Source organism: Lepidochelys olivacea (assembly GCF_965140295.1).
Source record: "Lepidochelys olivacea isolate rLepOli2 genome assembly, chromosome: 8".
Taxonomy (NCBI): domain Eukaryota; kingdom Metazoa; phylum Chordata; order Testudines; family Cheloniidae; genus Lepidochelys; species Lepidochelys olivacea.
The window spans coordinates 79,085,721-79,098,669 of NC_140418.1; the positions used below are offsets into that span (position 1 = coordinate 79,085,721).

The following is a 12,949-nucleotide window of genomic DNA, read 5'->3' on the forward strand; positions in this document are numbered from 1 at the left end:
AGCTTTGGTGAAATCATTTTAGCTAGAAGTGGATGTAACTTCAGAAATCACTTTTCCAGAAATGATTCCTCCACAGTTTGATGACACTTTTGTAACCATGTGTCAAGGTTCCTTCCCCACTCTGAACTCTAGGGTACAGATGTGGGGACCTGCATGAAAAACCCCCTAAGCTTATTTTTACCAGCTTCGGTTAAAACTTCCCCAAGGTACAAACTATTTTACCTTTTGCCCTTGGACTTTTTGCTGCCACCACCAAGTGTCTAACAAATATATAACGGGGAAAGAGCCCGTCTGGAAACGTCTTTCCCCCCCAAAATCCTCCCAAGCCCTACACCCCCTTTCCTGGGGAAGGCTTGATAAAAATCCTCACCAATTTGCATAGGTGAACACAGACCCAAACCCTTGGATCTTAAGAACAATGGAAAAGCAATCAGGTTCTTAAAAGAAGAATTTTAATTGAAGAAAAAGTACAAGAATCACCTCTGTAAAATCAGGATGGTAAATACATTACAGGGTAATCAGATTCAAAACATAGAGAATCCCTCTAGGCAAAACCTTAAGTTACAAAAAGACACAAAAACAGGAATATACATTCCATTCAGCACAGCTTATTTTCTCAGCCATTTAAACAAAACAGAATCTAACACATGTCTAGCTAGATTAGTTACTAAGTTCTAAGACTCCTTTCCTGTTCTGTTCCCGGCAAAAGCATCACACAGACAGAGAGAACCTTTGTTTCTCCCCCTCTCCAGCTTTGAAAGTATCTTGTCTCCTCATTGGTCATTTTGGTCAGGTGACAGCGAGATTATCCTAGCTTCTTAACCCTTTACAGGTGAAAGGGTTTTTCCTCTGGCCAGGAGGGATTTTAAAAGTGTTTACCCTTCCCTTTATATTTATGACACCATGAGTGAAGCATGACTTGTACCATACATCTTCCACTCTTCCAGGATCCTGGAAGGCTGTAGGCTATCCCTTGGAGTTTGTCATCTACACGACAATATTCTTATATATAATTAAGCTGTGGAACTCTCTGCTGCAAGATTGGTTTGGATTGGATTAGACACGGAGACAGGTAACAGAACATCCGGAGTTACAATAGAGAGGATAAAACATGTATACAGGATGTAACCCTCATGCTCAGGCTAAAAGCCAGCCACTAATTGACAAGTTTAAGAAGAAATTTTCATTATAGGCAGGTTATGCCATTATGTCCCTTATGAAGATGGTTGCAGTTCCCTGATTTGGTACTGGCTGCTGAGACAGGATACTGGACTACATGGAGCTCTAGTCTGATGATTCCGGTTTCTAATTACAATTATGTCATGGTACCAGATTAAAATCTGGTTGTTCTGTAATCTGACTACAAAACAGGCTTCCAATTTATAGTGTAGACTTGCCCTAAACCATGTTTCAGAACCAGTCTGAAACCTTAATTTCCGGTTGGTCAGAATAATGCTTTAGCTTATGTGTTAAATAAGTTTAAGGTCCACTTTGTACAGAGAATTGGAAGCACAGCTGTAACCAGGTGGGGCGACAGCCTGGTTGTGATTAAGTTTCCTGATGTGGAGGAGGTTGTAGTGTAGACAAAGCCCTAGCACTTGTGGATCCCAATCCAGAGCTGCCTGCATAGTATTAGTAACATGTTTGGGTTATTTTAGATAGTTTGTAGATAACTGCAAGATTTTTAACAGGGAAACTCATTTCTATCAAACGCTCTATAAAATGTATCTCTAGTGCCTTGTGTGTATATATTCTTTTTAACAATTTAAACAAATAAAACAGCTTAGACAAGTTATTTCATCTATAAGCCAAAAGCAATACTACCCTGTGTGGTCCTGATCCTTTTCCCACTGAATCCAGTGGGAATTTTGCTGTTGGTTTCAGTGGAAACAGTATCAGGCCTTGAAATCTGTGCAGAAAGTTTCCTTCTGTGAGTGAATGTCCTGGAGCACAAACATTGTAATAGCTGCTTTTTCTTACATCCAGGAGGTCTGGGTTACTATGTACTGGTGCTGTCTTGTCCACGCTGAAGGAATCAGCAGCAGAATGGAAGTGACTGAGGCAGGTGGGAAGGTATGATCCCTTTTTTTAATCTCTGCTCCAAATACTGGGTCCCGTGAAAGAGCACGCATCCAGCCCCCACTGCTTTCCAGTGGTTCCTCTGAAGTGCTGGGGAGCATGGGTATACGTAGAGGCCGTCTTGAAGAATAACTTTTAGAGCTTTTTTAAAGTGGTTTGAGGAAAAGAAGCTGTGACTTCCTCTTTTTTTTTCTTTTTTTTCTCCTTTTTAGTAAAGGAGCAAACGTGACAGGGATTTTCCAGGTACATTCAGTGATCACTTTATTGACTTCTGTATATTGTAGACTGTCCTAATTAGCTAAAGTTCTGTAAAAGCTGATCTGAAAAATGGTATGTTCCTCTAATAAAATATAGGCCTCACAACCAGAGGATAGAGCTTTTCAGTTTAGCTTGTGGGGGACAGTTGCCATATCTGTGCACACCAATTCGTTTGTTAAATGGTGATTTAACAAAGGGAGCTGCATTCCCCTTCCATTTGATCTCCAGCTGCAAACATAACATTATAGATGTCAGGAAAGTGGTTATTACAGTTCACTTTTATTTTGATGTAAAGATTGCCTAATACAGAGGAGCCACATAATGTAATTGTAATAGTATTTAAACTTCAAATTAAAAATAAAAGGCTGATAATTTTATAATCATTTCTAAACATACGTGCTCAGTTTTCCTTTTTAAATGTCACACTATAATTACATCCAGATTTAGTGGTACTCAATTGGCACTTTCTTTAAGCCTGACTGAAGCTTTAGCAAAAAGTAAATATACCTAATGGGAGGGGCCTTGAGACACTAGCCCTTGTGGATTTACAGCATGTTTTTACATTTCCTTAAAACCTATTTGTAATCTCTGTATTTCTCTGTGGACAGGAAGCTCATAGCTATCTTGTTCCAGGGTTTTTAGAATAGCCTTTGTTCGGATGAAGTAGTAGGGTAGCATTGGTCTACAGAAGTTTCTTTTGGCAAAGGCCCTATGTGTCAGTTTTATTTTGCGTTCTAGTTTCTACTGTGACCATATGGACGCTCATTTGACAGGAGTCTGTGACCCTCAAAACAGCTCAGTGAGTCATGGAAAGAGTGAATTCACCCGTATAGAGTTTAATCTGTCCTTTTCTGATACATTTAATTTCCACTTGACAGGTTCTACTCAGTTACATGGTATCTGACCTGGCTTTGGAAACCTAGCAACAGGCAGGAACGCTGCATAATGTAAAGAGTCATCCCTGCAGATAAAGGATGAACATAAATATTAATGAGGCTGTTACTCATTTACACTTGTGGATATTAAAGCTGTTGTCTAACACGTGGTTCATCTCTCAGGAATAATTGCCTTTCAGTGGAAATGCAAACAGCAACATTCACTGTGTGCTCAGTAAAAGCTGCTCTTTCTAATACAACCCAGTTTCCTTGGGGGAACAACATATTTTTATGGGTCCAGTCTTCCATTTGTTAAGCATTTACTAATCTTAAATTAGGAATCATTTTATAATCCGATGAACAAAATAATTATTTTAAGCAGAGATGCTCCAGTTTGCAGAGTTCTGAAATTTCCTCGACTTGGGGTGGTGGTGGTGGTGCTAGGGGGTTAGATCTGTGATTTTGGTTAAGAATTTGATTACCTCCTTGAAGCAAAGGCATAAGGATGTTATTGTTTAAGGTTTTACTGGCAGGTGAAACTTAGTCCAAAGTTTAGGCCTATTAACAATAAGCTTTTACAAAAGCTAAGACAAATACAAAAAATTGTGGCTTTTTCCAGTAGAAATTTTCTTTAAAATAAAGAAATTGCCCTGCAATGTTGGCATCCCAGTACAAGCATTAGAGCCAGCAAGTGAAACTGACTAGACATAAAAGAGGAACTGAATAATCTATTTCCATTGCCTAAGATGAGAGAAATTAAAACAAAACAAAAATACAAAGTCTAAATCATGAAAAGTAATTAGAATGTACACAAGTCTTTCAATTTACTTAGAAAGAAATATGTTACATATATGACTTAATCTGCTGGTATCCCTCTAATTCAAGCTATTGCCATTATTCCATGTTGCCCGTTGCAGTCGGTGTGGAGAACATCCATCATCTGTGCTGTGATGTTTGTACTCAATTTCTGCCAAAGATCAGGTTTACACCAGTCCAGGATTTTGGTTTGGGGAATTCTCTAGTGAAGAAGGAACTCTTGCTGTTCTTATGCAGCTGTGCTGGGCTCTGATATATGGCTGTGACATCAGAGATCTGTGAAAGGACCAAGGAAAAACTAGAACACGGTTTTTATTCTCTCTCAGAAATATTCCTGGTTGAGAGATCTATTCTGTTCATTAGATTTTTGTATCAGTTCACACAATGTGTTCCATTTGTATGGTAATAATGTAATGGTGTTTAGTCGATTCCACAAAAAGAGCAGAATCATTCCCTAGCAATGTTCATCAGCCCTCACCAGATGTGACCACCCGCTAAAGATGAAAGCAGTTAGGTTTCCATTTACATTCTTTGGTCCCTCTACTGTGATTGACAACAAAATGGCCACTCAGCACCAATTTTTATGTTGGTGAATTTTGTGACATCTCAAAGCTTGATTGAGCCTGTCAGCTCATTTCAGATAGGAGATGTGACAGCCAGTGCATTATCTCTGGTCACTATCACTAGTTGTTAAAGATTCAAACCTGCGATGTAAGGCTCTGTATCTCCATTGCTAATCTGGAACCACCCAGTTCTTCACAGAACAACTTTCACAAACTGCAGCATGTAAATAAAAGAAGTGTTCTGAGGAGCTAGAGTACCTCTGTGACTACCCTCTTATCCATCCTCCCACTGTTCAGAATCTGCTTAAATCAAACTGTGAACTGAACCTTAAAATAAATGTCAGACAGGAAGAAATAGGGCCATCTTGCATGGGATTCACAGGAAAACACGTTCTTTTTAAAAATCTTGTGCTCGCCTTTAACTACGTGCAAATGGTTGTTAATCACAACACAGGAAAACTAGCTAAGGAACACACACCTCCAGGTTCTACAATCATACCTAGCCACTAGAGCTTCATTCTTGTAGTTACCAGGGTTCATCAAAATCTCTTGATGAGTGTCTAGCTCGTATCTGTTTGTTGTTTCTTCTATCTAAGGCTTTGTCTACACTGGCAAATGAACGACACAACTTCTGTTGTTCACAGGTGTTAAAAAAAAAACACACACACACATCCCCCTGAAAGACACAAGTTTTGTCAAAGAAAAGCGCTGGTGTGAACAGCACTTTGTCGGCAGGAGCGCTCTCCTGCCGACAGAGCGACCGCTCCTCGTTGGGGATGGATGTTTTTTCTTGGCGGGAGAGCTCTCTCCTGCCGACAAACGGTGGCTACACTGCGTGCCTTTTAGCACCACGGCTGTAGGGGCTGGGCTGTGTTGCTAAGAACTGCGTAGCGTAAACCTCCCTTTCCTCACAGTCTTCAGCAAAGGAAAGTCTGCCAACCACTTTAGCAACACAGAGATGGGGCTCAAAGAAGCCTTTGAATACTGAAGCAAAGCTTGTAAAGTGGCATTAATTCACACCTGCGATAGAATCGAAACATAGGCCCGTACGGTTCCTGCTGTTCTTTCCGTGGGTCTGCCACACTCTGTATTTAACAAACAGTAAGTCCCGTACTAGCTGCCGTGCTCTACTCCCTAATCACCCAAAGGTTAGATTGTGTGCTTTGTTTGCGGTGACGTTTTCAAATGATGTGGAAATTGCAGGTAGTTCAGAATACAGTGACCTGCTTATGAGCTGGACTTTCATGAAAAGAGCACAGGAGACCAGTGCTTCATGATCTGCCCAGGTGAAGTGTGTGGTGTTGTTTATGAGGTTTAAAGGCTTCAGTCCCAGCCACTTGAGAGACTACCTCTTTCTCTTCGTATGTTGCCAGGGCAGTTGTGGTCATCTGAGGTGCTGACTGGTCCCTCCTGATGTAAACCAAAGGTGGCGAGCGGCAGTGTGTTACTGGCTTTGGAGCGCTCTTTCTCCCTTGATTCATGACATGCCCAAACTTGGGACCTTCAGGGCATGCTGCAAAACTTAAAGTAAGCTTTTCCGGGGGAATTGAGTGCTTTGGGGATGATGAACGTGGGAGATGGGCATGGGAGATGTTTATTGGAGCTGAGCAGCAGGAATATTAATATCCTGTATTCTATTCGAACGGGAGCAGTTTGCAGGGGAGGATGTTGTAGTCTTATTTTGACTTGTTGAGTAGATTTTTCACTGAATATTTTTACAGCAGGCACAGCGCTGGGTAGGTGCATTGTAACAATAAATAAGTAGGCTAACTTAAAATAATGCCATTAAACCAGGAGATGACTCATTTATAACTATAATCATTAATGAATGGCCGTGCAGGAATATCACAAATCAAGTGTTCTCTTACCTGCTGCTGTGAGCAAACATCTTCATAAAGCTAGTGAGATAATTTTGCCTAGTGTGATATGATTTATATTTACAGTTCTCATACTAAAGATGCTGCTAATTAAATATAAACAGGTTTCCCAAAAAAGCAAAATAACCTATCCTGAAAAAAAAATACACATTCGCCAATATGCTCATTGTGTTCTGTTCTAGGCAAATCTATCTGTTGCTTTCAGTAGCCCAAGTCCTGTCAGGATCTTCTTCTCTTCATCCAGAAAATCTACGTAATTTATATTCATCTGCTCCTCCATTTGTTCTCTTGATTTCTGTCCACCAGCCACTCTCTGAGGAAAAAGTAACCAATTAATAGCTGCTATTAGCTTTGAAACATTAATACGATTCCATTGGTTTTCAGTCAGTGATTGTCAATGCTGACTCTTTCACCTCCATCTTTTTAGCTATATAATTAGGAGTGGAGCATCACTGAGAACCACATGCACAGATCTGCCATTTCATCAGCTAGGTAACATCGTTTATTAGTCAGATCAACACAGAGCTATTGGATAGATTTAATTCTCCAAGCCCTTGCAATAGTACCTCCTATGGACAAGCCTCATCGTCTATTCAAGGCTCACTTCCTTTCACTTACCACACAGGACTCCGGATATATAATGCTCTGTATAAAGCTAATGTTAAAATTATATAATACACAGGCTGAGAAAAGAGTGCATGTACATCTGGGTATAGTGCTTAGATTATCCACAAATACCATGTTTGTTTTTAAAAGTCATATGATACATATAGTACATAATCAGCAATAACCCAAATTTAGGAGAATAAATTTAAGAATGCAGTTTAGATTTTAGCATCCAAGTATTCACATACATCACTCATGAAAAGTTGTACAGAGCATTGGTTGTGGAAAGCAAAATCTATCAATGAGTGAAGGTTGTCCCTCAGTAATTGAGAATTAGGGTAGGTTGTCCATTTAGAAAATACAATCTATCAGGGAAGTATTTCAGTTACTTTCCTTACTGCACTTCTCATTGCACTACACTTCCCTCTCTCCTCAAGAGGGAATCATTGCATCTGGCATATCGCATAGTCCTCTACTGCTGTCAATGGTAATAACAGTGTTGTATGTAACACACTCCCAACGAGGTGATATGGAGGGTGCACAAACAAGAAAAAACAAATCTGAGTAAAACATTAATTAAAATATCAAACTGGAAAAACATCTCTTTCCGACTGTTGTAATTTAATAGTTCTAGCTTTATGTATGTAGGGCTCAGGCCTGCAACCCTTATTCATGCCAGTAATCATCACTTACATGAACAGTCCTACTGAGTCCAATGATACTATGGCTCTATGTAAGTAAGGGCTGAAGGTTTGGGGCCTCTGCCTGCTGACCTTAAAGAATAATACTTATAAAAATGGCACCTAAATTAAGATTTCAAATGTACAGTTAGGAGAAGGAAATTAATAAGTGTTCTTAAACAGGGTCAAACTGATCTTCACTCTAACTCTATTGAAGTCAAAGGGAGTGTGCTGGCGGAGTGAGGACTGAAGGGTTAAGCATGAACTAGTACAGTATATTCTCTTCCCCAAATGATGGACTAGTCTATAAATATGAAAGTGGTCAGTTGGATTTACTTAGAAAATGCTGAGCAAAAGCTGTTTTTAATGTATAAACAGATGGAAATATCAGAGGAAATTTTACCAAGTGCAAAGAGAGAGGCATATTTTAAAAATTAAAAAAAATACAGCTTTTCTACCTCCTGAACTCAACTTACTGTCTTTTTCCTCTGTGTTTCCAGTTCCAATTCCTTTCTTTCTTTGGCTCGGAATTCTTGACGCTGTTCAAAATAATCCAGATGTTTGACCTCTCTCTCAAAGTAATGAAGAACACTGGCACGCTATTAACACAAAGGCAAGCATGGTTTGTGGTGATCACAGTGAATCTGAATCATCGCACTTTTCAGCACATAATCCATCTACAGTAATGTTGCATTGCTTTAAAGCATCTTTTTAAATATACAGAACTAAATAAGAAATTCTATAATAATGTGATACATCTACCATTTCCTGATTAACCTGATAATGTTGTTATCAGTTTCCCTATCCTAGTGTGGGTTTATGCACAGACTTGCAGTAAAATAACAAAAGGCATGGATTAAAACTGATTTTAAATGTTTTTGGTGCAAGTCTGTGTGCGGCCAAAGTCACTTTTCTAGTCTCAATAACAAACTGACTTTACCCACTCACATTGTGAAACAAGAGTGACCCCTCACACACTTGCACCAAAATAACTAAATTGGTTTTATGATAATGATTTAGTTAAATCAATCCAGGTCTGTGTGTAAACCAGTCCTGAGTTACGTTTTGTGCACTAAGCTCCCCAACGCCACCCGACCTCTCCACTATGTCAGTTATTTGAGTCAGACTGTGCACCAATTTCCCTAACACGACTGTTCAAGATCCTAGAGTTTTTTTAACAGAATGTAAAGATTTTACAGTAAGTAGATAAATATTCCCAAATGGTGCTGGATTGACAACACTGTCCAGTAAAGCCCTCTACTCACAAAACAAATACAATATGGGCAGAAGCAGCACAAGTTTCCCTACACTGGAAATGTGTCCCTAACCTGAACTGGAGAGGTTCTCTTTACTGAGCCAAGGGTGCCAGTTATCACCAGTATTCATATTGTTTCATTTTGGTTACATACCATAGCTTCATAGTGAGCTCACAATATACATGAGTACATAAATGGTAAGAGGAAGGTTTGGGATAGTGAGCAGGAGCGGTTTGGGGAAAGAGAATAGGGAGAACAGAATAAGCTGCAGAAAAAATTGTTAGAACGAGTGAGATGGGGCCTCTAACTTGTTTTCTGGTGGGGAGAAGGAGCTGGGAGAAACTGAATGAAAGAGGTACAGAGAGAAGACATGCAAATTCAGCACCTAATTTTGCAAATTATTATTGATGCAAATTATTTATTATTTGTAGTGTTACAGCACCACGCCCCCATTGTAGTAGGCATTGTACAAACACACAGAACAAGACAGTCTCTGCCCCAAAGAGCTTACAATTTAAACGTTTTTACTCAAATGTGCAGTCCCAATGAGTTGGTGGGGGCTAGTTATGTAAGGGTTTGCAGGATCAGATCCTAAAAGATCTACAGTCAGATCCTTGGATGGTGTAAATCAGCATGGCTCAACTGAAGTCACTGACTTCCTTGGAGCAAAATTTATAGGAAAAAAGTCAAGGCAAGTGTATAGAATGTAGTTTATGAAACCTGGTGCCATTTTATGCGTGTGGCAAAAAATGGTGTTTCTACAGTTTGGACACTTCATCTACATTTTTCCCATTTCCTGGTTATAACGATGAAATTCTGCCAACTCTGCTTCTTGCAACAACTGGTTTTCCTCTGAGGTCTCACTGCTGAGGACGTCCCAGGTCCAACTTTGGTTTGTGAGATGTTATGAGATAGTGGCTGTGGATCATTTCAAACACAAGCTAATCACCTTTAGTATGTAGGAATCCAATAACCTGAAAAAAAACGGTCATGAAACCCCACAACATATGTGGTCACTTAAGGGGTAAGTAGAAAATGTTACAAACCTCATTACTGGAAGGGTGACTTAATGTCCAAGAGATTTCTAAAATATGCAGAGTTCCAAAGTTATCAGATATAGCTAAAAAGTGCTGCTTTGCTATGAGAGTATAAAAACAAAATAAACAATGATGCTATTACTAAAGATACAGAAATTAAATTAAAATGTTTGTGTAACCCCCAGACTGCAGGACATAAGCCAACCACTAACTAATAGGCTAAGAAGAAAATTCCCCTCTAAATTATTCTGTGATTGTCCACTATGGGTATTCTTGCATCTTCTTCTGAAGCATGTGGTACTGGTCATTGCTAGATATTGGATTAGATGGGCCAGTGACCTGACCCAGTATGACCATTACTGTGTTGGCATCTTTTTAACAATGAATTCTAGTATTTACTGATTAACTTTTCAGCTAAGGCCTCTATTCATACAGAATTCCAAATACGGTTATTTGAGTCATTGCATATTAGTTTTATTGTGGTCGTGCCCAGAGAACCTAATCACAGATTGGGACTCTACTGTGTTAGGCATCCTACCCAAGGGAAGGATGGTTCCTGCCCCAAAGTGCTTATGATCTAGTAAGGGTCATGGAGCTTTTCTGCAGTTTCCATGGTTTCCCAGGGAATAGGCAAGTATAATTTAAAAACTCTTTTATGTAAAGTTCCAGGCATTTCTCTGACTCGCTATTAAAAATGTGAAAAAGATTTTGTTTTATTTAAGATGCACAGTTTCACCCATAAAATACTTAAACCTCATAAAGCTGTTGACAAAAATGCTTAAGCAAGTGTGCACATCCATCAATCTTTTTAAACAGAGAGAGTGAATAGCTCCCAAAGACTCATTTTTGTTAGTTTTTTTTTAGGTTTTTGTTTTTGCAGCAAAAAATAGCCTTATTTTGTCTTGTATATCTAATAATTAAATGTCCCTTATTACACAGAAATATATTTTTACCTTTTCAAACTTGCTTAAAAGAAACAATATTTTTGTAACAATATTAAAAAACAAAAGAAACTGTGCTTAGTTGCTTATGTAATGATAAAAACATGAAGGCCCCAATACTGAAAAGATTTATGCATGTGTTTTACTTTATTCACAGTGCATAGTCTCAGTGACTTCAATGGAACAATGCATAGTGTGTAAACTTAAGGATATGCATAAACCTTTCCAGGATCATGGTATAATTTATTTTTAAAATAGTGTTATGGAAAAGTATAATCACTGTCAACATACAAGAGACGATCCAGGGTTTGATGCAGGTGATCATTGATATAGAGATGTTCTGGGTCTGGGATGGCTCATGTGTTTTCTCCAGTAGGTCCCAAATATCAATATTTCCATCTTCTCTACCAATGAAGAAAACTCCGGCTCTCGATAAGGACCAATGTCCTACAGTATATCTTTTTGATGAGCAGCATGATTGAAGGATTGGGCCACTCTTAATTTAAAAAAAAAAAAAATCCAATATAAAAGAAACCAAAACAATCACAAACAAAAAAACAACCCAGTCAGAACTCTTTCCAGCCTCCTGCTTGTGTAATGTGAGAACGCTTCCCATTTCTGAGTGATCCCACTACACAAGTAATTATGGGGTCAAAACCAGCATGTATATTGTTGACTGGTAAAGAGAAGCATTGTAGGGAAGTGGAAAAGTTGATGCCCACTCCGTCAGTTGAGGGAGTCTGCCTACCTATTGACAAACAAAAAATCTGGGTTTTGCTAGATGCAACTAAAGTCCTGGATTCCCAGATGGCAGCAATAGTAAGAAACACGTTTTTCAATATTTGGCTGGCCAAAAGACTGCACCCATTCCTCACTGGTATGGATGCTACCATAGCCATCCTTGCCTTTGCTATCTTTAGGCTAGAATAGTGCATTTCCTTTTCCTTAGGACTAGTCACTTTGCCCTTCAATGTGCTATAACTCCAAAGGGGAAAAAAAAGAGAGATTGAATTATTATTTGCTGTCTCTATTACTCTGTTGTTCAAATTACTTTTGTCTAATGGGGGGTTCCGCAAGTCTGTAGTATTGTTTAGCACATCCTACCTCTACTCTCAAGCTCCTCTGACTGACAACAGACTGCTTGAAATGGAAATAGCCTGGGCAGAAGCCACAAGTGTCACGAAAGCTGGTATTAGAGAAAGTTGCTTCCTCCGTTGGAGTCAAGTTTACAAAACTATTTTTAAAAGCTTAGCTCTGGCAGGAGAAAATAGCTTATTTTTTTTAACCCAATTTATTTTCAAACTGGCTAGCTCTACCATCTACCATCATTTCCGTGAGCCCTGTCCCTGAGGCTACATACTGTAGTTACTCTATTCTTTTCTCCATCAACTATAGTATGTCTGTTGCCAAAGTAACTTACTGTAACACCTTCTTTCCATATGGCAAAATTCCAGCCTCCAACACTAAGAATGATGTCTTTGAAAAATGGAGATCTTTGTATAGTGTGGACAATTCCATCATGGATGGTGTATTTGTTAGCTGGTTTCTGACCTAACAGAGTGAAAAGGACAATTATTTACTTGTAACTCTGGTTTTTTGAAGATAGCAAAATTGATCCTACAATCCTCAACCTAGTAGGAGTTTTTCTGGCCCTTGCATTTTGATTAGTTTAATACACTCTCTTATCTTTAAGTCTCTGTTCTAATTTTCTAATAACTCTCAGGCATTAGTCCCCGAGGAAGAAGATCCTAGTGGGGAGCTATAGAAGGCACTGTACTTGCCTTTAGAGAATTTTCATTAATTCAGATCTAGTTATTAGCTTTATTGTTCAGTGTACATTTCTGTGAGATACTGACACCATTTGAGAAGTTTTTAAAATATGCTGTCAGGATTCCCTCCCCACTCTGAACTCTAGGGTACAGATATGGGGACCCACATGAAAGACCCCCTAAGCTTATTTC

General features: G+C 39.0%; 1 protein-coding gene across 2 annotated transcripts in view; it reads right to left on the minus strand.

The window, feature by feature from the left end:
• Positions 1 to 499: 499 nt before the first annotated feature.
• Positions 500 to 12,949, minus strand: part of DNAI3 (dynein axonemal intermediate chain 3) — a 55,690-nt gene continuing 43,240 nt past the window's right edge. The window contains exons 19-24 of one of the 2 annotated variants that reach the window (XM_084636110.1): positions 12,409 to 12,539; positions 11,280 to 11,484; positions 10,057 to 10,148; positions 8,231 to 8,353; positions 6,460 to 6,781; positions 500 to 4,304 (exon numbers count right to left, since the gene is read on the minus strand). In XM_084636110.1, the coding sequence (XP_084492236.1) occupies positions 6,647 to 6,781; positions 8,231 to 8,353; positions 10,057 to 10,148; positions 11,280 to 11,484; positions 12,409 to 12,539 (686 nt within the window). In that variant the 3' untranslated portion in view covers positions 500 to 4,304; positions 6,460 to 6,646. Of the gene's footprint in view, positions 4,305 to 6,459; positions 6,782 to 8,230; positions 8,354 to 10,056; positions 10,149 to 11,279; positions 11,485 to 12,408; positions 12,540 to 12,949 lie in introns of those variants that run through there. The other variant, XM_084636111.1, reaches the window with a different exon arrangement.